Raw genomic sequence first — 23,566 nt, 5'->3', positions numbered from 1 at the left:
TGCGGTGTGACGTGATAGGATGCTTCTGTATCTATCACCCACTCTGTATCCTGGCATGAGGTACTAAGACAACACTCACCACAATCTGACACAATTCTTACTAGACCATCATCGACTAGTGCGGTAGTATCTCTGCCTGAGTTTCCATTCCTCTTTACCATGTCTTTATGTACACAGTTATTCTTCTCATCCTTCTTCAATGTTCTGCACTCATACCTGAAGTGACCCTTAGTGGCACAGTAGTAACATGGCCTCTCTGCCTTAGGAGTTCTAGCTTTACCCCTAGATTTGCTTCTGTCATCACCTCTAGAATGAGATGGTTTTCTGCTCCTTCCTCTCCCCCATTTCTTTGTGACAAGAATCACTGAGTGAGAGGAGCTGCTTCTTGAACTCCTTCTAGTCTCCTCATTCAACAAAGACACGGTAGCCATCTCTATGGAAATGATTCCATCCTTAGCTGATCCGTGTAGAGAAACTGCTAACGTCTCCCAACTTTCGGGTAGAGAGTTTAATAGAAACAAAGCTTCAACTTCGTCTCCCATATTAATCTTCATCAAATGCAACTGATTGATGGTATTTTGTACTTCATTAAGATGCTCAAACATTGAAGAACCTTCTTGGTACTTCGTGCTGGCAAACTTCTTAACGAGCAGCACTTTGTTTCCACCCGACTTCCTCTCATAGAGGTCTTCGAGTTTCTTCCACAAGCCAAAAGTTGTAGTCTCTTGGGATACATAGTGAAAGACACTGTCGTCAATCCACTGTCGAATGTACCCAATTGCTTTTCTGTCAAGCTTGCTCCACTCAGCCGCAGCAATCGATTCTGATTTTTCTCCTCCATTCTCAATGGGTTGTGCCAAGTCCTTGCAATAGAGCAAGTCTTCCATCTTAGCTTTCCAAATGGTGTAGTTCTTTCTATTCAGACTAGTCATACAAGTGTTCACGGAATGGTCCATCTCTACAAGTTATTTTCAACTCAAACCTCCTCTCAGGAATTTGTTCAAACACCTTTTGGGCTAGGTTTGGATAACACCCTAGTTTAATCTAACCTTGGCTCTAATACCAATTGTTGGGGTTAATACCGATACCAATTGATCCCCACAACACAAATAACTTGTAATGTAAAACACTTCTACTCCAGACAAATTCTAAATATCCACTACAACCTAGCTAGCATGTCCAACTCTCTAAATAACTATCAACAACAAATAATAATGTAAAGAGAAAAACAAGCATACCATAACACAAAGATATACCGTGGTTCGATCAATAGTGCCTACTTCCACAAGAGCTAATCCTTTTATAAAGTGGGAAGGAAGATTACAATCACTCCTTTCAGTCTCTCACCTTACTAGATTATTCCTCTCTCTTTACAGGCTTTTCTCTCTGCAAAGGGTATCTCTCAATCTTGATTGCTCTCAAAATTGGGTTTTCTTAGACTTGTTGTTCTTGTGTTAGGTTTTCCAAAACCTTGTTTCTATTTATATAGTAACCCTCAATCTCGCGGTTACTGTAGCAAAAATAGAAACTACGAAATTAGACATGAGCGCGGGCGCACCCTTGTGAAGGCAAAATCGAGCGAGCGCGCCCTTTGATTTTTCCTCGAACTAAAAATCCAGTAACATGAGGGCGGGCGCGCTTGGTGCTTAGGCCAAATCTGAGTGCGTGCGCGCTCAGGCTTCTCCACGAAGACGTCAACCGATTTCTCTCATCTTCCTAATGTGAGGGATAACTCCAACACTTGCTTAATAACCCATTTTCCCGCTGACAAATCAATATTTTTCCACTTAAAAGAGTATTTGGCGCTGTTTGGATGTAATTTAGGACCTGACAAATTTTCCCTCACGTGCCTTGTTTTTTGGGATAAAATTTGCCACAGAAAAGATTTCTTATTTTCCCACTTCCAGATTTGCTAGGCAAATTTAATATTTTCCACTAGTATTTGCCCAATTAATTAGGTGGGAATTTTTATCAAGCACACCCTAATTGTTGAAAGAAGTCGGGTCAATACATATGCGACTTTTGTGGCGAGAAAAAGCCCCAATATCTACACTATATGATAGTCGGGTCTTCCGGAATACCCTTTCCAATATCGAGAAGGCAATTTAAGATCTCCTTATTTACTTAATTTAGAAACACCTCCTTCACTAAATTTAAGTCCCACTTTTATTAATATAATTTGAACAAGGTCCCTTTTGTATTAATAATTTAGAAACACCTATCTAATGTCACTTAAATTAAATAATTATCCCTATTTTCCCCATTGAAAATTAAAATAAGTCCTATTTTATTATTGATAATTTAAAAGAATCTCTCTAATATCACTTAAATAACATAATTATCTCCCATTTTGTTTTAAAAAAATAAATAGATGAGTCTCTCCTATATAATTACGATTTACAATTAGAATCCAAAGAAACCATGCTAACTATCTGTAGTGGGCAAATATCGTACCTATAAACATGTTCGTTTCGGTATTTTAAAACTCGAGATATTGGCATAAAGGCCAATATCTCGGTAAATCTCGTGGGTGTTTAAATTGTATTGCAGGTAGAAAGCGGGAAACGAGAAAGAAAGGCAAGGGACACGTGTCAAAGATTGACTGGGTCCAAGCCAAATCAGGACACTATATAAAGACTGGAAGAGCATCAGAAAAGGGATTCAATTTTTCATTCATTCATGATCCAAAAAATCAGAAAAGAGGAGAGAGAAATAGAGAGGAACAAAGAGAGAAATTGTAAACTGTTATCGCCATTTTAATAGAACAAATATTCACTTCATCTTCTTTGATTCTTTTCCCTTCATTCATTTTTGTTGTGTGATCTTAGAGCATAAGTAAGAACGTGTTCTTAGACATCACATTGGCGCCGTCTGTGCATCAAAGACAAGAAAAACTTTGCTTTTCTTTTTCTTCAATCAAGAATCCGAAGTGTTTCTTTGAATTTGAGTGAAAGAAGTGTGAAAAAGGAGTGAGAAGTGGATTATAATGGCTCCCAGGAAGAAAGCAAATAGCAAGCGAATTGATAACGATAATCAATCACATACAAGGAATACAAGAACTTCTGTAAGTTGGAGGTTACAGGAAGAAAATATTGAGGGTGAAGTTTCACTTCAGGAAGTATTGAAAAGATTGAAAGTGGTGAAAAGACTGAATGCTGTTTTACTTAAAGAGAACCAAGAGATGAAGAAAGGAGGTCTAAGTAATGCAGTAAGAGATCTTCATGAGGAAGACGAGGAGGAATGTAGTTCGAAGTCGGGTAGTCATTATACTGGAAAGGAATAAAAAAGAAAGGAAAGAGTTGCTAAAGTATCTCCAATATCGGAAATTTCGATACCACAACCTATCACAAAGGAGATGATACAAGAAATGATGATAAAGCAACTGGGAAATCAAGGGCTCGAGAAGACTTTATCATCAATAAGAAAGTTAGTGGATGATGTGAATAGAAATCCGATACATCAAAGTATTGAGTTGATGCCTGTTCCGCCGAAGTTTAAGTTACCTAAGTTCACACAATATGATGGATCGTCAGATCCGATGGACCATCTTTTCGCATATCGGCATCAGTTTTCGATATATAAGGGAACTGCATTTTTGGATTCATTGTTATGCAAATCTTTTTCTTCAAGTTTAAAGGGAAAGGCGTTGAAGTGGTTCTGTTCTTTACAAGAGGGTTCAATATCAAGTTATAGGGAGATTGAAGAAAAATTTCTGACCAACTATGGGCATCAGCGAGTGAAACCGAAGCAGGTATCGGCTTTGTTCCAATTAAAGCAGGGAAAGAAGGAATCTCTAAAAGGATTCTTATCACGATTCAAGGCAGAGGCGCAACTAGTAGAACATTTGGATAAGTCTGAAATGACGGCAGTAATGGCCTTTCAGACAGGGCTCATTCCTGCATCCGATATGCACAAGTATATGCTTCGAAAGGAGATTAAGACTCTGAGAGAGCTATATGATAAAGCTGAGAAAGACGTGCAAGTTGAAGAAGGTATTCTATCAGCTTTAGTTCAACCTATGTTGCAAGTATCTGAGGCAAGCAATTCAGCAAAAGAAGAGACCCATCATAAATCCGAAAAGCGAAAGGCGAATAATTCTTACTCAGAAGCTGACGGTCAATCTTCACAAAAGAAGAAGTTCGAAAGATCATTAAGAGAGGAGTTGGACCCATCCAATTATATCGCTATTAATACTACATTAGAAGACATTTTGAGAAGGGTAGGGAAAAAGCCTTATTTCCAACATCTGACTCATAAACCTCGGGAGATAGAAGATAAACCTTTCTGTAATTTTCATAAGGTGAAGAATCATGAGACAAACAAATGTCTTCAATTGTTGAGGGAAGTGGATCGATTAATGAGAGATGGAAAGCTCAGGGAGTTTAGAGCTGATGCCAGACCAGAGGTGGCGGTGGTGATGAATGATAAACCTTTAGGGGTGATTAACATGATATATAAGGGAGTTATTCCACAGAAGAAGATCATAAGGGACAAAATTCAAAAGATATCGACGGTCAAAGAGGTGTTGGAAGTCAATGTGGAACCAATCCCAGTAGATCCTGCTCTCATATCGGCAAATATACCTGGAGCTATTATGTTTGTACCCGACGATCTATCGAAGGTAATGTTACCTCATGACAATGCTTTGCTAATCACTTTAAGGATATCAGGGTATGATGTCCAAAAGATATTGGTCGATTGTGGCAGTTCTGTCAATATTTTATTTTGGAAAGCATATACCAGTATCGGATTTGATGAATCCCATTTAACATAACCACAGTTCAATTTGTATGGTTTTAATGGAACCTCAACAAGACCAACGGGAGAAATCAAATTGCCAGTAAGGGCAGGCCCACAGACCATTATGACTAAGTTCATAGTCATAAAGCATCATTCAGATCACAATGCTATTTTGGGAAGGAAATGGATACATGCTATGAGAGCAGTTCCGAGCACTTTTTATCAAGTTATCAGATTTCTGACAGTATATGGGCCACATGAGATAAGAGGAGACCAGTCGGAATCCAAGAAGTGCAATTTTGTTACTATGAAAGGTATGATGAAAGAAAAGCAAGTAGAAACTGGGGGCATCTCGGAAGTCGCCAAATAGCAATTAATGGAAAATTCATTTCCAAGGTCCGATAGTAAAAGTCGTCAGGAGGATGTTCAGTTTACATCAGAAGCGAAGATAGAGCCTGAGATAATCCTAAGTAAGACAATGGAAGAAGTGTAGAAGATCAATATTGGACAAAACAATGAAAGTTGTTTCACTTTCATTGGAACAGAGTTGAGTTCAGAAATCAAGAGTGATTTAATTGAGTTTCTAAAGGAGAATAAAGATGTACTTGCTTGGTTGATGGCTGATCTTCCTGGTATTAACCCTCAGATATGTTCCCATAGATTGAATATACGAGAAGGAGCAATCCCAGTTCATCAACGTCATAGAAGGGTTAGGCCGATGTACGCGCAAGTAGCACAAAATGAAATTCATAAAATGCTAGAATGTGGAATCATTAAAGAGATCAATAATTCAGAATGGGTTGCAAACATTGTGGTTGTTCCAAAAAAGAATGGCAAGGTTCGTATATGTGTGGATTTTACAGATGTTAATAAGCAATGCCCGAAGGATTACTATCTGATGCCTAGAATTGATGAACTGGTGGATAGGACAGCTGGATTCGAATTGTTGAGTTTTTGTGATGGTCATTTTGGGTATTTTCAGATTGTTATGTCAATATTAGATCAATTGAAAACATCATTCGTTGTTGAAGGGGGTCTTTATTGTTTCATTAGAATGCCATTCGGGTTGAAAAATGCTGGGGCGACATATCAACGGTTGGTTGAAAAGATGTTCAAACATCTAATTAAATATATTGTGGAAGTATATATAGATGATATGGTCTCAAATCAAAGAAGGCGTCTAACCATGTTCAAGATTTGAATACAGTGATATTCCGACAGTTTAATATGATTCTTAACCCTGAGAAATGTACTTTCGGGGTAAGTTCAGGAAAATTCCTCGGATATATTGTCACTAAGCGAGGAATTGATGTTAACCCAGATAAGATTCAAGCTATCCAACAGATGCCTTTACCCAGCACAAGGAAGCATATTCAAAAGCTTACAGGCAGAATTGCAGCGTTGAATAAGTTTATATCTCGAACTTCTGATAGATGTAAATCTTTATTCAAACTGTTGAAGAAGAATATAAAATTTGTATGGGATGACGAATGCGAACTCACATTCACCGAGTTAAAAAAGTATCTGCAAGAAGTACCAACTTTGATAAAACCAGAAGAAGGCGATACGCTGTTCTTATACCTCACAATCTTGGATTTTGCTATAAGCTCAGTACTAGTCAAAGTGGAAGACAGAGCTGAGCGGCCTGTGTATATTCAATCTAAAACAATGCTTGAAGTTGAAACTCGATACTCAATGTTAGAAAAATATGCATTAGCTCTCTTATATTCTACTCAAAGGTTAAAGCCTTATTTTCAGTCCCATTCAGTAGTAGTAGTGACAAATCTTCCTTTGAAGCAAACTTTAGCTAAGACAGCTAAGTCGGGAAGAATGGCGAAGTGGTCGGTTCTTATTGATGAGTTTGAGATTGAATATAAAAATAGAATATCGAAGAAAAGCCAAGTTTTGGCTGACTTCTTAGCAAATTTTCCTGCTGAAGATGAAGAATGAAAAGCTGAAGAAGAGAATCTTTTATTGGTACAAGAGAGTGATAATGCAATGGATGAGGATGATCCCTGGGTAGGAACAAATGGATGTAGACTTTTTGTAGATGGGTCATCAGGGCAAAAGGGATGTGGTATCGGCGCTGTGCTGATAACTCCAGAAAACCAAAGACTCGAGACAACAGTTACGTTAGGTTTTCACGCTTCTAATAATGAAGCTGAGTATGAGGCTCTAATAACAGGTTTGGAGATGGCTAAATCGTTGAATGTCAAAGACTTATCGGTTTTCAGTGATTCGCAGTTGGTGGTAAGCCAGATCAATGGAGGGTATGCAGCAAAATGTGATAACATGATAGATTATCTAAATTTGGTGAGGATGAAGTTCAAGGATTTCAGGAATATTGTTTTTCAGCATGTCGGTTCTATCTCGATAGGGGTGAGAACCAACATGCTGATGCATTGGCATATGTGGCTGCAATGCTCGAAAATGAGGAAGGGCGATTGTTGCATATAGGGGTTCAGCAAATTCCGAGTATTAATATAAGGCACACAGAGATAATGGAAATAGATATACTGGGGGCATCATGGATGAGCAATTATGTGCTATTTCTATCACAGGGAATGTTGCCACCAGATAAGAATGGGGCTAGAAGGATAAAAAGAGGAGCTGAAAGATATCTACTAATAGATGATCAGTTATATTAGAAAAATCCAGGGGGACTACATTTAAAATGTGTATTGGCAGAAGATTCTCAGAAAATTATTGCAGAAATGCATGAAGGAGAATGTGGCAATCATTCGGCAGGAAGATCGTTGGCTTGTAAGATTACAAGGCAGGGGTATTTTTGGCCACAAATGAGAGGAGATTTATGCGATATGCAAAAAAGTGTAGTCAGTGTCAGAAACATGGACATGCCATTCATGTGCCAGTAGAGGAATTACACTGTGTTTCGAACCCATGGCCGTTCGCGTTATGGGGGATGGACATTGTAGGGCCTCTCGTACCTGGAAGAGGAAAGAAGAGATTCATCTTAGCAGTAACTGACTACTTCACTAAGTGGGTAGAAGCGATAGCTTTGCAACATGTCAAGGAGCAGGACATTATTGGGTTTTTGTTTGAAAGGGTGGTTTGCCGATATGGGTTGCCGCATGCTATTATATCGGATATTGGACCTCAATTCATTGGGGGAAAAGTGAAAGATTTTTTAGAATCGTATCAGATCAAGCACTTTACATCGGCACCTTATTATGTTCAAGGAAATGGGCAGGCAGAAGCAACGAATAAGACCATTATGGACAACATCAAAAAGAAGCTGGAAGATAAGAAAATCTTGTGGGTTGATGAGTTAAATAGTGTGTTGTGGGCATACAGAACAACCCCTAGAGTAGCAGTAGGAGAATCACCATTTACGTTAGCTTATGGGATTGAAGCTGTAACTCCAGCTGAGATGGTAGTGTCGACATCAAGGACAATGCTTGTAGAAAAAGGATTGAATGATTAGGAGATGCAGACAGAGATCTTAAATTTAGAAGAAAGAAGGGAGCAAGCAAGAATGAGGCTTGATTCTTATCATAGGCAGCTCAGAAAAACATTTAATAAGAAAGTAAAAGAAAGAAGTTTCCAAGAAGGTGACCTGGTGCTGAAAGAGGTTACACAGGTGACAAAAGAAAAAGGAGCTGGGAAGTTATCGGTGAATTGGGAAGGTCCATACATTGTCCACAAAGTGGGAGTAAATGGAGCATATTATCTAAAGAAAGCTGATGGTGAATTGTTAGCAAAACCTCAAAATGTTAGTAATCTGAAGGTATTCTATCAATAATGTAAAGGTATTTCTATCAAATTTCATGAGCAATTAAGATGTGTATCATGAATTTTCAATTCAATATAAAGGGATTCAAGTTTAAAATTTCATTTTTTTTGTTATATATATAAATATATATGGTGTTAGCATATGGTAAAAATCCGGGTATCGATAGAAATATTGATATCAGGCATATTGTCAAAAAGTCCTAATATTGGTAGCAATATTGATATCAGGCATATTGTCAAAAAGTCCTGATATCAGAAACAGAGGCAGATATCAGGCATAAAAAGTCCTGATATTGGTAGCAATATTGATATCATGCATATTGTCAAAAAGTCATGATATCAGAAACAGAGGCAGATATCAGGCATAAAAAGTCCTGATATTGACAGAAATGTTAATATAAGGCATATTGTCAAAAAGTCATGATATCAGAAATAGAGGCAGATATCAGGCATAAAAAGTTCTGGTACCGATAGAATATTGATATCAGGCATATCGGCAAAAAGTCCTGATGTCAGAAATAATGACAGATATCAGGCATAAGAAGTCTTGATGTCGATAGAAATGTTGACATTAGGCGTAAGAAGTCCTGATATCAATAGACGTGTTGGTATCAGACATATTGTCAAAAGTCCTAATATTGACAAAAATGTTGATATTAGGTATAAGAAGTCCTAATATTGGCAGACGTGTTGATATCGGGCATATTGTCAAAAAGACCTGATATCAAAAACAGTAGCAGATATCAGGCATAAGAAAGTCCTGGGATTGGCAGAAATGTTGATTTCAGGCATATTGTCAAAAAGACCTGATATCAAAAACAGTGGCAGATATCAGGCATAAGAAAGTCCTGGGATTGACAGAAATGTTGATTTCAGGCGTATTGTCAAAAAGACCTGATATCAAAAATAGTGGCAGATATCAGGCATAAGAAAGTTCTGGGATTGGCACAAATGTTGATTTCAGGCGTATTGGTAAAAAAAAAAAAAAAAAAAATCCTGATGTCAAAAACAGGGGCAGATATCAAGCATAAAAAGATCATAGCTATCAAGCAAGATATCCGTAAAGGGGGAGCCATGGAAGATCATTTGATAATAAAGGTATGGCAGACTGGTTTAATTCTAAGTATCGCCGATACTATTATTTTAGTTGAGGATATCGAAAATTGTATTTTATTTCTGATTTAATTCTAAGTATCGCCGATACTATTATTTTAGTTAAGGATATCGAAAATTGTATTTTCTTTCTGATTTAATTCTAAGTATCGCCAATACTATTATTTTAGTTGAGGATATCGAAAATTGTATTTTCTTTCTGATTTAATTCTAAGATCGCTGATACTATTATTTTAGTTGAGGATATCGAAAATTGTATTTTCTTTCTGATATAGTTCTAAGTATTGCCGATATAATACAAGTAGGGGAAAATTTCAAATAATGGTGAAGTATCAAAACAAAAGATCAATGGAACTAAGAATTTAGAATAGTCAAGAACTATATAGTGTTAGCAAATTACAACTTTGGAGCAAAAAGAGGATAGTTTAAAGAGGATTATTCAGAAGTGCATCAACATCAGATAAGGTAGCCTCAGTAGGTTGAATAGCATCAGGTGGAAGCTGTAAGGTGGTATCAGCCACATTAGTTGTATCTCCATCTTCATCATCCGAAAGCATATTGTTCTCCATAAGGATGTTACGTGGAACAAAAGGCTTGAAGATATCCAACTTATCACCAAGGGAATTAACAGCTGCCATGACGTTATTGAATTTAGCATCGGCAGCTTCAGAGGCTTCTGCACTTTTCTGTCTTTCGGCAGCAAAATCATCAATCATTTTCTTCACAAGTTCGGCATGATCAGCCTCTTTGACCGGTAACATTTTCTCAGCTTTCTCAGGTTGTTGCTTCATAGCAGCCTTCAGTTGACGAATTTCCTTTTGGAAGCCATTGTTTTCTTGGGATAATCGGTCGAATTCTAATCGCTGAGTAGTCAGAGTTTTTCTAATGCGCCCGATTTCGCATTCTTGCTTATGAAGCAGATCAAATTGAGCCATGGCAAGTGCTTTCGCCTATAAAAATATCCAAAGTAGATAAGTACAAAGTAAAAAGACGAGATTGGTATGAAATAAAAGAAGACAAGATATAAGTACCTTCTCCATATTATCGTAAAACTCGGTAAGCCGCTCAGAGGAGTCAATGTTGAGAGCAGCAATTTTGTCTTTCGGAAGAATAGAGCTGCTAGTTAAAGCAACACCTAATTCAGTCTTATGAGTATCTTCGAAAAGAGAGGCATTTAAAGGGATGTGGCTGCCATCAGCAAGGTAAAATTCAGGTCTAAAAATTTCATGAGCATCGGCTGACGAAAAGGAGTTAAGGTTTTGACCATCGGGAAGACTACTTTCACCCCATAAGTGAGTTTTTCTTTTTTTAGAAGAGACATTAGTAGTTGGAGGGGGAATGGTGGTATTGGGTTGGGATGCAGAGGGAGGGTGATTTTTTAGGAACATTAGGAGGATTGGTAGGGATAGAAGGGGGAGCAGGTTGTTTATCAGCAGCAGGGGGTTTGGAGGAGGGATTCGGTGTTTTCTTTTTCCCTTTCTCAGATAAATAACGACTAGCGTTGGCATTCATCGGCATTCGAGGAGCCATATCTGTGTACAATAAAAGATGCTGATTAAATATATTTTGCAATATCGGATATTCATAAAAATCAGAAACTTTTTTTTTAATATCAGGGAAAAGATTGGGAGTCATGGTACAAGTGTTATCTAGATAATCGTATAAGCTTTTGGGAAGTTTAGGAGGCAATTCGTGCAAGGCAAATGAGGATATAAGAAAGGGTAGATCGTCTGAGGAATCGTTTAAAGGAGATTGAGGGGGAGTTGGAAACTGACCCATTTTTTGAAGAGCTCTATGTTTGAGAACGTAAAGAGGTGCCCGATAGTGGGAGATATCGGGAAGATGAACAGTAAATTTGGGATTCCCTTCTTTATCGGCACCCGTTTTAATATCAACATCAGCTTCAGTTCCTTCTAAAAGCCTCAATACTCTGTCGGAATTACCACGAGCTTTGGCAAAATGAGGTAGAAGTACTGAAAAGACGCAAATGAGAGTGAAATTAGATAAGGGGTTCTGAGGGCTAAAGAAGGAAAACAAAGGAAAAGGAGGACATACCTGTGGGATTGAAGACTTGATGTTTCAAAGGGGGATTTGCTTGGCTATCGGAACTTTCCCAGTTACCTAAAACAACAATAGGATACTGGGTCCACTGTTTGTCGCTATTGCGGTTTTTTCTAAGAATACCCTTAATGTTTCGATGGGTATGTTTTTTGGGATAAAAGTATCCGATAATCTTTTCACAGAATCTATAGTGCATAAGAATATCGGATAACCTAATACAGTCAGTAGCATATGTATCGGGAGAAAGGTGGCTGTTATAATAACTACATACAAACATCAGCCGCCAGAAGTTACCAGTACCCTAACTAGGAGAAATGTCTAAATGGTTCAGTACTTCACGATCAAGGGTGGATAGAGGAAATCTCAGACCAGCAACGAGTTGGCCAACAGTAATAATGATTCCATTCTTGGTACCGCTCTGGCATTGAGTAAAAGCCTGACTACCAGCATAATGTTGTAGATAAAGTGAAGAGGGAATTTGATAGGTGGTTTGAACTAAAGATAGATTGGCTCGTTTAATAAAGAAACTGGAAAGACCAGTTCTCCATCGGCTGGTATCTTCTATGGTATCACGTTCAGATTTAGAGTTAGTGGTTGCAAAAGGGTGGCATGGAGTACTTTCTACAACGTAAGATAGGTCCCATGAAATATGGGGCTGAGAGTTATTGTTCGAAGTCGAAGCAAAGTTTTGACTGAAAGGTCTATCGTCAGAAATTATATCGTCAGAAAGAATGCTATCCGATATGGTATTCTCAGAAGGGAGACTAGCATCAGAGATGATATCTTCACTGGCCATTGAAATGACTATACACAAAGAAGGAAGGACGAATGTATTTTTAATATCGGCACTTCAATATTTATAATGTTATTAGCTGCATGATATTGTAATATCGGCAAGGTCGATATGAGAATTGAATCATGGGAGATACAAATGAATAGAGTTATATCGGAATAAAGTAATGTCGGAAATATTGTGATACAGTAAAGCCAGAACAAACAAAAAGATAAAAACAATGGTAGGAATAAAAAGATTCAAACTTTATATGTTTTGAAGTTCAGGGTAGTAATATATGTCATTACATAAGCATTAGCACACGCGGGCATGCAAAATTAAGGGATTCAGATGTAAGCAACTAAAGCTAAGATAAAATATCGTATCTATTATTACTAATGCAAGTATATCAATGCATATGTTAGAAAGGTTAATAAAGTCCAGGATGAAAGAGCATACCTTATGGATTGCAAGAGGGATGAGTTCTGAAAAGTTGAAGAAGAAAAAAACCAGAGTTTTTTTTTTAGGTGTTTGGAGGCGTATTAAAGAAGCTAAAGAGATTGTGTGTTTAGAAAGCGTACTGAAGAAGTTAAAGAGGTTTAAATTTATATTTTTGAAATTTTGGACTGGGTGATTGTTTGGGCCCGATAGTTTTTATATCCGTTATTTGGTATAATTGTTTTTCGAAAAGTTGAAATTTCAAAGAAAATTTCAAAATTTTGAGAGGGGGCGATGTAGTGGGCAAATATCGTACCTATAAACATGTTCGTTTCGGTATTTTAAAACTCGAGATATTGGCATAAAGGTTAATATCTCAGTAAATCTCGTGGGTGTTTAAATTGTGTTGCAGGTAGAAAGCGGGAAACGAGAAAGAAAGGCAAGGGACACGTGTCAAAGATTGACTGGGTCCAAGCCAAATCAGGACACTATATAAAGACTGGAAGAGCATCAGAAAAGGGATTCAATTTTTCATTCATTCATGATCTAAAAAATCAGAAAAGATGAGAGAGAAATAGAGAGGAACAAAGAGAGAAATTGTAAGCTGTTATCGCCATTTTAATAGAACAAATATTCACTTCATCTTCTCTGATTCTGTTCTCTTCATTCATTTTTGTTGTGTGATCTTAGAGAAGAACGTGTTCTTAGACATCACACTATCGATCTAGATCCGCCGATCTAGGCGGGTGCGACTTAAGAAAACTGATGCGTATTATGATTTGTATACTTGTGCATATACAATCGGCCGGACTTTTTGACTTTTTTCTAAACCCGTCTGAACCGTCGATGTGACTTTTGAGGTTGTCCTTTTCCGTAGGTCACGCTTAGAATGTATACGTCCATATGCACATTTCAAGTTTTTGGTGTACCTACAAGTCCGGCCCATAGATATGCTATATCTGCCTAGTGCCTATCTACCATTTTACATTTTAATTGGGTCTAATCAAAGTTCGATGCTGACTCCAATGGCATATAATATCTTGCCTTGGCAACATCAGTGACATGTTTGAAGATTACTTCAGGCATAATGTAGGAATGATCTTTCACAAAAAACAGGCCAAAGATGCCACAACTTGGCTAAGTTCCAAATACAGAAGTCGTTCTCTTAGCAATATACTCAAAATATAATTGTGTTTAAACTTTAAAGCAACGGATATAACAAAGGCGAAAATCATACTATATAACAAGTATATAACTGAACCAAAAAATTCTGCATTGTTGTATGCTAGAATCCTTGCAACATAGAATTGAAAACGGCTGAGGTTACTAGAAATGTCAACTGAAGACGGTTGGATTGCCCATGAAGGTGTAGAGTCTGGGGGTACGAAGCCATCACAAGATCAGCGAAGTGGGTACTGCTCTCGACGTGGTATCTACCACTCACTTCTTCAACTCGGCGAACATAACCAAATTCCAACTCGTCCCGATCTTGATATTGCATCATTCGTTCTGTCTCAGTTTCCACATTCAGACCATGCTGGCTCACGAGTTGCACTAATAGACTCCGTCACCAGTAGACAAATCACCTATGCTCAACTACGGCAATCTATTAAGTCCCTTGCTGCTGGCTTGTACCACGGAGTTGGGATACGAAAGGATGATGTGGTGTTCGTCCTATCTCCTAACTCGCTCTTATATCCGACTATTTGTTTAGCAGTGCTCTCTATTGGAGCTGTACTTACCACGGCTAATCCTCTTAACACTGCCTCAGAAATTGCCAAACAAGTACTAGACTCTGGCACTAAATTGGCCATTTCAGCACCCGAAGAAGTTCATAAACTAGTACCTACTGGCGTGCCTACACTAATCACTACTCGTTCCACGGATGAAAACTCACTGTCAGTGGAGGAGCTCATTGAAGGAAGTGATCCATTACAAGCACCAAAAGTCCAATTCCTTCAGACTGAAACTGCAGCTGTGCTATACTCTTCAGGTACAACAGGTGTAAGCAAAGGTGTCATCTTAACTCATGAAAACTTCATATCCATCTTGACTCTTCTCAAGTGGACAGCTCAAGTTACATCGTCGGAAGACGATGTGTACTTGTGCTTCATTCCTATGTTCCACATCTACGGACTCGCATTCTTTGGCCTTGGGTTGTTTTGTGTGGGAGCCACCATTGTGTTGATGCCGAAGTTTGATTTCCAGGCTATGCTTGACGCCATCAAAATGCACCAAGTTAGTAACATACCAGCAGTTCCTCCAGTGATTCTTGGGTTGGTTAAGTACACTAGTAACAGGGACTTGTCTTCACTGAGGAGAGTAACTTCAGGAGCTGCACCTTTGAGTAAAGAGGTGGCAGAGAAGTTCCGGGAAAAGTATCCCTGGGTGGAGCTAAGGCAGGGATATGGATTGACGGAGAGCTGCGGTGCCACAAGTTTTTTTGTCCTGCATGATCAGGCAAAGGCCCTTCCAGGCTCGGTTGGGCAATTGCTCCCAAGTTTTTCTGCCAAGGTTATTGATGTAGAGACTGGGCTGCCACTGCCAACCTACAGAGAAGGGGAACTCTGGATAAAAAGTCCAACAGTGATGAAGTCATACTTAGGCAATGATGAAGCCACAGCAGCGACGATAGATTCAGAGGGATGGCTTCATACTGGTGATCTTTGTTATTTTGATCAAGATGGGTGCCTGTACATTGTTGATCGAATTAAGGAGCTGATTAAGCACAACGGTTACCAGGTAAACTACACAAGTATATTTTTTCACAGTGACAGGTGAATGAATTAAGCATTTTCCACATCAATCAAACTCAACTAGAATCAAAACCAGCTTAACTCATAACTGCATTGGTTTGAATCACAAAGCAATACTTCCAGTAAAACTTTTTATCAGTCAATGAGACGAGCTTATATCATCTTAAACGCACCTGCAGGTGGCTCCGGCAGAACTGGAAGCACTACTTCTGAGCCATCCCAAAATACTTGACGCAGCAGTTATACCGTGAGTTTCTGTTAATCCCCAGGCCCCCAACGTCTCTCTCTCTCGCTCTCTGTGGCTTTGATCAAATATATTTCTTATATACTTTTAGGGTTGAAGACGAGGAAGCAGGGCAGATACCAATGGCCTATGTGGTACGCGCAAATGATTTTGACCTCACTGAAGACCAAATCATTCAGTTTATAGCAGGCCAGGTAGGTGGTATTTGTCCCTTCAACCTAGCTCTTATTGGATCTTCTACCTTTGATCATTGCTTGAATGCTTGAATCATGTTTTCCAATAATTATACTTCGTCGTCCAAGTTTACTTTCACTTCTAATATTCCTTCATTGTTGATAAACTTTCAGGTCGCTCCATACAAAAAGGTCAGAAAAGTTGGATTTATTAATGCTATCCCAAGATCAGCTGCTGGTAAAATTTTGAGAAAACAGCTAGTGAACCAAACTCAACTCTCTCTCTCCAAGTTGTAAGTTCTTTCGTGTACGAGTTTTGGATCATCAGAAGTTTGTTGTGTTGGATCAGCCCCCGTCACATTATCAGTTGCCTTATTTAATGATTAGAAGCCTGATTGCCTGAAGCAGTTAATATGATTAAATATTAAAACTACAGTTATTTTTTTCTACGATCATCTTTTGATGCTCATAGCCTAGGTATAAAGTTTGTGGAGATGCTCTAGCATTACCAAATTTTCCATTGAAAGGAAGTATGCTTTACCGTGACAGTCACGTTTTGGTGGATAAGCTATCTAGTTTGATGGTGTTAAAACGGTAAATACAGCAACCCTCCGAGACTGTGAAGTATTGAACCTAACTGAAAATTGAAAACCGAAGGGAAAACAGGCCACCGATACATGCTGAATGGGCAATGTCAGACAAAAATCAGATCACTAGATACATGCTGAATGTGCAACTGGTGAATAAAGCCCAACTAGGCATTTTTTATACATGAAATCTGACTACTGATACATGCTGAATGGGCAACCTGAAAATGATATAGAAAGTTGACGACAGTTGCACCTGGACTTCGTCAACCTATCACACCTTGGCTAAATCAACAAACATCGTTAGTGCAAACAATACTGCGATAGTGAGATCTGACTCTTTTGGATCGGAGGATCCACCCAAAGCCACACTGATTTGCAGCATATTCCAAGGTTATGACCTCTATAATACAACTCATTGCTTTAGCTGATAACTATGAATTTCCGCCTTTGTCGGACATCTAGGGAGTAGGGACCTATTGCTGTGTAAAAGCCAAATGTTTCTAAACTCGTTCAGGCATTTGCTACACAAACAACACAATGTATTTCAACCCTAACAAAGCCCATCAGCTGCATAAAACATGATCTTATGAGATATCATAGTGTGAGAGGTTCACACTACATAATGGTATTTCCTAATCAATTTTACACTATAATCAAAACTCACATTTCTAAGTACATATTTGTGCAATTACAAATAATCTGATCTAAACCGCAAAACCTTTTTTACGAGTATCTGATAGTTTGGACTTTTGACTGGTATTATTACTGTCTGTTTGGCAAATCATAGACTCACAGTACCGCTATAAATAATAACTAAGTTATGCTGGTAAATAGTTTTAGGGCCACACTTCATCACAAGCTGAACAATGTACTAGAAAATGTGACATTATATATTGTGGTTCTACTACAGCTGAAACATTTTTAACATGAAATTCAGAGTGCTGATTCTACAAAAAAAAATTAATTAATTGGGGTCTAAAGACCATTTAACAGAAAAAGATAGTTTGATGATACAAATATAACAGAAGAATGATTGTCGCATCTGTTTCCAAGAAATTTCTTTGTGCATGCAGGTGCATGCAGACTGGGTAAACAAAGAAGACTCATTTTCTGAATGAGGACTGGTTTAGTTCTGCTAAAACAAAACCATGTCATTCATGTAGTAATAACTATGACTGCAAGCCTGTAGTAAGTTTACACTGATCCAATTGAGCATATTATTGCATACCTCTTTTTCGTATCAGTTTTCAAACCTCAGAAGTTTTACGAGTTGTGTGTGCTGCCACCAATCCACTGCCAAACACCACCCGGATTTTGCCTTTGGGGATCCCCAGCCGCACCAAAGTCCATATCTTCTTCCAAAGCAGATCTCTGTTTTCTGAGTACCTTAAGTTCATCCTCAATGGACTGCAAGGACTCTAGGCTTTTCTGTAAATTGGCAATTTGTACCTAGAAACACATTCCAATAGTTCCCTAATGATCCTCAAATAAATAATAATAGTAATAATAATCAATGAATATCAATAATTAAAAAGAAAGAAAAACAACCAAATATTCGAAAAGAAAGAAAAAAAATGAAGAAGACGAGAACCTCCAGTTTAAAGCATCTTGACATCTCAGCTGTCAGTTGACCTCTGACTGAGAGTAGTTCCTTCAAGAAAAGTATTTAAAAATGAGAAAATCTAACATAAATGCTAAGGAATGACATTTGTTTTACACAAGATATACCTTGGACAACTCATCATGGGTCTCATTCATCTCATTTAGAGTTCCTTTAAGCTTCACGTTTTCTGTTCTGACTTCTGAGAGCGATAACTCCAATTTGGTTTTATCTGCTGCAATGGCATTTACATCAACTGTTAAGCCTTGTTGGGAGCTTCCATTTTGCACTCCCTTGAATGTCTCATTTTCAATGTTCGTGAGTTCTAACTTCTTTTCACCCTTGCTATTTAAGGCATATGCAGCAGTAACGGATGCTGCTGCAGCAGCTGCGGCAGGTGACTGGAAAATCTTAGGCCGTGATGAATAACTCGGTTTAGGTCTCAAGACAAATACCTATTTGTGTGGCATCCAGAGTAAGAGTCAGTGATCAGCACATCAAACTTTGGTACAAAATGTTCCCCAAGTTTCAATACACAAACTTGCAGGAATTGCGAATAAATAAGACATCTTAACAAGGAAAGGAGCCCAGTCCAGCGGCTACCGGTCAAGACTTGGGAGGTTGGGCTCAAGGTCTTGAATGTTTGTAGCATAGAATGCTCAAAAAGAGATCGTGGAAAGAAAATCATCGTGAATGCTCTATGCCTTCAGACGAATTTTAAATTTATATTCTCGATTTTTTGCAGCTAATTAGACATATAATAATGTGCAAATGACTATGACTTTAATTGCGACCAAACATCACTTCTCTACTGTTGCATGGAGATGGATGGAGTATGTTACTAAAGGAGAGAGTCCAATTGCAGCTACGATTTTATCAATCACATATAGGACTATAGGAAGACTATCTAAAGATTCTAATACCTAATATAAAACTTAGAACTGAAAAATAATGATACTCAAAGCAGTAATAGTAAACACACCATAGAAGAGTCCGCAACAAATACACTGCAACTGAATTAGCTCATGTAAGTATAGACATTCATCTTCATAATATAGGAGGAACACACAACATTTTGTTTGCAATGCTTATCTAGTTACTCCTAAAAACACGACTAAGATGTGCAAAAAGAAATGGCAACAATTCGAATGAAAGACTCACATAAGTACATAACCACTTTGATGGAACTGTCAGTGTCGTATCATCTGCCAATATCCACTAACAAGCTCTAAGAGATATGAGCTAGTAATATACTTGATGCTATGAAAGAAAGACACGGTCCCACGAACAACCCAGAAAAAAGCGTGTCAACATGTGTTTGACATGTGCAATATTAGAAAATTCCTAAAGAAAAGATCCTTCTTACACAGCTTTTCTGCACTGAAGTGCTTAAAATATACAAAAAACAAGAGCATAAGAGGACTCAAATAGGCATGTTAAAAAAAGTAATATGCAGCAACAATAAAACTCTCAAAGTATATCCATCTGTGGGAGAACATACCTCATTGTTATATTTACCATAGTATCCACCAAATGCAATCAGAAGGTTCTCTCCATCTACTGCCGTGGAGCAAAGACTAAGTCCCTACAACATCAACATTAAGAATTAAGTTTCTATTAAATGTGTGTATGTGCATATTGGAAGTCAACTCTGTGTTTGACCAAGAAAACGTGTTACAAAATTAATCACATTAAGAATGAGGTGGGCGCATAATATTAGTTGTGTAAGAATGTAGCCAAAAGTTGTTACACATTCTACGAAGCATCCCAACACAGAACTTTAGAATGATGTGAAGTTCTAGTAAACTAATTTTCATCATAAACAGTGTTCAATCCGTTCTTGAGTGTGACCTTCCAGGCATAAAAGGTTGTGTAAAAGGATTAAAAAAAAAACAGAGAATAAAGTTGAATCGATCATGAGAGCAGATGAACTCAATCATAGGAAGTGGTCGAGCTCATAAGGTTTCAGAATAATGGATTACATGTTCGGCACTTCAGCGTTAAGGGACCAATTTCTCTAGTGAGATATACGTCAAGTAGTACACAATGTGGTTTGATGTTGCAGAAAGCTTTCTAGAGGTTGTGTAACTATATTTTCTGGTTGAGATAGAATGAAGAGAGGGTGTGTAACTAGCTACAAATTGATGAAAGAATGCCAAGGCACTAATTGATGTCACTTCATACTTCATACTACTCACAACTGGAAACCAACAGTCCAAATGTGAATTTGTTCATAAATACCTATATTTTACTCAAAATTACAGTCAAGTGTCAGTAATTTTGTTGGCTGTCCAGATAATTATACGGTGTTTAACAAACAAAACAATGAACTTAGCAATGGTAGATCTTAGTATGTCCCCCAGAGCACCAAAACAAGAAATCGACTTTGACTGGACAAAGCATGTGGTGAGCAAAAGAATGCAACCTCACTGGCAAGTGGATCCCGTTCCTTCACATTCGTCAACACTGACCAAACAAGCTTAGACGTGTTCAACACAAGCGTGTCCGAAGCACCTGTGCAAGAATCAGTAGTATATTGATTAATGGACCTACATATAAAATGTTGAATATAAATTATGTCTAAGAACAACATTAAGGACTTGGTGTTCACAATGTTCCTCATACCACTTCTGTTATCTCCACCACCAACTAAATACCAGTTTCCGTCTATGGTAATACCAGCATGACCTGCCCTAGGAGTGACAACCTCACCCTGAGTGTGTGGTTGGGACCACTCCTTCTGCAAAAGTAAAGACACTTATCAATTAGAAGATCGAAGTAACAAGTCAGGAACATATTCAAAACTTGAAACCGACAAGACAGCTTGAGATCTAAGACCATAGTAATAATCTAACAAAATGTTAAAATTACTATAGAAAAGATAAAAATAAAAGAAATAAATCCTCAACAAGCCTTATAAGATATAAACCTAAATGCTAATAATTTTATATTTTTACCAGGTAAAACAAAATTTTTACTAAATAGAATGTAGTGTGATAGAGAAGAACACCTAAGAACCAAGAGATTACATTATAGAGTAGCCAATAGAAGGTCTTTCTACCTAAACATGACATCATTACGGAAAATGCCCCTCTTAGTGGGATCAACGGAAACCCAATTCCAAACAATTGTCTTGATACTACTAAGAACACGACCAAATGGCTCTTGCCCTTCTCTTTAAATAATCTATTATTTCTTTTAAGCCACACTCTCCAACATATCATGTGGAAAGAACTCTCCACAAAAGACCCCCCTATAGGAAACCCACATGCTACTAATAAATACCGAAATGTGAATACATAATTCATTTACCAAATTAGAAATGAACTACAAGATGAAACACATACTGTTTGCAAATCTAGTATGTGAAGATCATTGAAACAGGTTGAATGAGAGCAACCGCCAAATATTAGAAGGTAGCGTTCCGCATGTACTGCTGCCGTGTGATCAAATCTCGGCACCGGAGGAGAGTGTCTGGCGCAGCAGAAGAGAAGTATTAAAAGCTCTTCTGAAAGAGCAAGTAATACTGATGTAAGACATATAAAAGCATATGTACTTACAGGGTTTCTAGCACATCCCATGTCATGGTCTCAAGATCAAGAATATGAATATCATTCAGTAGCTTTCTACTGGTATGTTCTCCACCAAACATTATCAATCTAGAGCCCACCAATGTTACAGATTGCCCTGCACGAGATATCTGAAAGGCCTCACATGCATAACATTTTGGAGCACCATAAGTATCAACTTCAACTCACAGGAAAAAAACAAAAATGCATAAACCTTCAGCACCAATGCTACAAGAGAAAGGGTATGGTACACCCAAACCATTCAAGTAACTTACCGGAACTTTTCCAGAGGTCTCTACAACATGGCACTGGTAATTTTCTAAATCAATTGTTCGAACTACAAGAAGTCCAACGACATGGTATAAGAATCACAAAAAACTAGAGGCAGCCTCAAAGATATCACAAGTAACTATCGAAAGAAAAACACACCCGTAACAGAATCAAGAGAATCCTTTGAATGTCCACCAAGAAGAAAAAGCTTGCTTCCCCAATTAACCTATCATAAACATAGTACAATTGTCAGGTAACTTATGGATTTAATATATTAACATAGGTAAAATGAAAAAAATAAAAATGGTCATGCATTGGAAACTTTTACCAGCCTGTGACCTGAAGTGGCAGGAAGTAGTTCAACTACACTATCAGAGTATGAACCGGCATTTAGCTTTAGAGTAGACCATGAGAAAGTTCTAATATCAAACATCTGCAGTTTCAGCCCAACATTACAATTGCCCAGAATAAACTTAAAATAATCATATATAAAACTCAATATAGAAATGTATATACCTGAAGATCAGATAGGTTCCGTCCATTACGACTCCCTCCAACAATATAAAGTTTTCCATCAGCCACTGCTGCTGCATGCTACAAATATTAAACAACAACAACACATGAGATTCCTCAATGAAAAGGTGAATTGACAATAGTTTGAGGAAGCAGACCTTGTAGCGAGCCGATGGGCGTGAACCAGACACGGGGACTGCTGCCCATTGGTCATATTCCAATTCTGACAGCCAATTATTAATATCTGATTCTTGCATACTGTCCATTCAGTTTCAAACATCAAATTACGAATTATATATATATATATGTAAATTCAAAATGGGCAAACTGACCTGACCTATGATCCAATCTATCTATCAACTGTTGGTACTATGATGAGACAAAAGAGTACGTGTGTTTAAGTAATCAAGTTAACACGTTTGACTTCACTTTGAGTCATTTTGCAAACAAGTTTACGTTGACACGTGCGATACACGTTTTCCTTTTTCAAGTGTTTGACCGGCCATTACACTAGTTTTTTGTTTTGGGAAAGTATTCCAAAACAATTCCCCTAATGTAATTAAGGAGAAAATATATTCCTAGACTGAAAATATTTGAAAGTTGGGTCTATAAATAAATGTTGAAATAACTCACACTATGACACTGTCTACGTATTTCATTTCTTAGAGATAATTTACTAGTTCTCATGGAATCACATGTTCTATTCATCCTCCTCTTGGCCATCATGATCGAAGGTATAGATAATATGTTTTTCATTTCGTTTTTTAGGCTGAGTCCAATGGCTCTCTATCCCTTTAAAAGTAGTGTTAAAGTCAATAATAAAAAAAATTTAAAAGTCGATAAAAGAAATTTAAAATAGAAATTTAAAAGTGAAATTTAAAAGTCGATAAAGTGAAATTTTAAAGTCGGCGTATTTTATTCTCATCTATTTTTTTCATTATTATAGATATAAGTAAAATAGAGATAGAAAAAAT

General features: G+C 37.7%; 2 protein-coding genes across 6 annotated transcripts; one reads left to right on the top strand and one right to left on the bottom strand.

The window, feature by feature from the left end:
- The first annotated feature begins 14,007 nt into the window (after positions 1 to 14,007).
- LOC147487310 (beta-phenylalanine coenzyme A ligase-like) lies at positions 14,008 to 16,497 on the top strand. The gene is made up of 4 exons (XM_086575278.1): positions 14,008 to 15,619; positions 15,813 to 15,880; positions 15,969 to 16,071; positions 16,225 to 16,497. Exons 1-4 carry the CDS (start codon positions 14,210 to 14,212, stop codon positions 16,345 to 16,347), a joined length of 1,704 nt encoding a protein of 567 aa, XP_086431404.1. The 5' UTR covers positions 14,008 to 14,209; the 3' UTR covers positions 16,348 to 16,497.
- A 229-nt stretch (positions 16,498 to 16,726) lies between these two features.
- On the bottom strand, positions 16,727 to 23,067 carry LOC147487309 (Galactose oxidase/kelch repeat superfamily protein). 5 transcript variants are annotated; one of them, XM_086575284.1, is made up of 15 exons: positions 22,930 to 23,067; positions 22,751 to 22,850; positions 22,596 to 22,673; positions 22,408 to 22,512; positions 22,239 to 22,305; positions 22,085 to 22,146; positions 21,801 to 21,940; positions 21,588 to 21,714; positions 20,866 to 20,980; positions 20,666 to 20,754; positions 19,742 to 19,825; positions 18,369 to 18,695; positions 18,232 to 18,291; positions 17,869 to 18,089; positions 17,510 to 17,772 (listed from the first exon to the last, which is right to left on the bottom strand). In XM_086575284.1, the coding sequence occupies exons 2-14, from the start codon at positions 22,847 to 22,849 to the stop codon at positions 17,904 to 17,906; spliced, it is 1,539 nt and encodes a 512-aa protein (XP_086431410.1). In that variant the 5' UTR covers position 22,850; positions 22,930 to 23,067; the 3' UTR covers positions 17,510 to 17,772; positions 17,869 to 17,903. The 5 variants fall into 5 exon arrangements, with proteins under 5 accessions (XP_086431408.1, XP_086431410.1, XP_086431409.1 ...); XM_086575282.1 differs by lacking the exons at positions 17,510 to 17,772; positions 22,930 to 23,067 and adding an exon at positions 16,727 to 17,207 and having other exon boundaries at positions 22,751 to 22,858; XM_086575283.1 differs by having other exon boundaries at positions 17,510 to 18,089; positions 22,925 to 23,058.
- Between the last annotated feature and the right edge of the window lie 499 nt (positions 23,068 to 23,566).

The sequence above is a fragment of the Coptis chinensis genome, chromosome 7 (assembly GCF_015680905.1).
Source record: "Coptis chinensis isolate HL-2020 chromosome 7, ASM1568090v1, whole genome shotgun sequence".
NCBI lineage: Eukaryota > Viridiplantae > Streptophyta > Magnoliopsida > Ranunculales > Ranunculaceae > Coptis > Coptis chinensis.
Note: the sequence above shows the minus strand (reverse complement) of the source record. Positions and strands in the feature narration are given on the sequence as shown.

Coding starts and splice junctions, on each gene's coding strand:
- LOC147487310 (XM_086575278.1), top strand. CDS start 14,210: ATGTCAACTGAAGACGGTTGGATTGCCCATGAAGGTGTAGAGTCTGGG. Junction 15,620..15,812: donor TTAAGCACAACGGTTACCAG/GTAAACTACACA, acceptor ACGCACCTGCAG/GTGGCTCCGGCAGAACTGGA. Junction 15,881..15,968: donor CTTGACGCAGCAGTTATACC/GTGAGTTTCTGT, acceptor ATATACTTTTAG/GGTTGAAGACGAGGAAGCAG.
- LOC147487309 (XM_086575282.1), bottom strand. CDS start 22,858: ATGGACAGTATGCAAGAATCAGATATTAATAATTGGCTGTCAGAATTG. Junction 22,674..22,750: donor GCCCATCGGCTCGCTACAAG/GTCTGCTTCCTC, acceptor TAATATTTGTAG/CATGCAGCAGCAGTGGCTGA. Junction 20,981..21,587: donor ACATACTAGATTTGCAAACA/GTATGTGTTTCA, acceptor TTACTTTTGCAG/AAGGAGTGGTCCCAACCACA.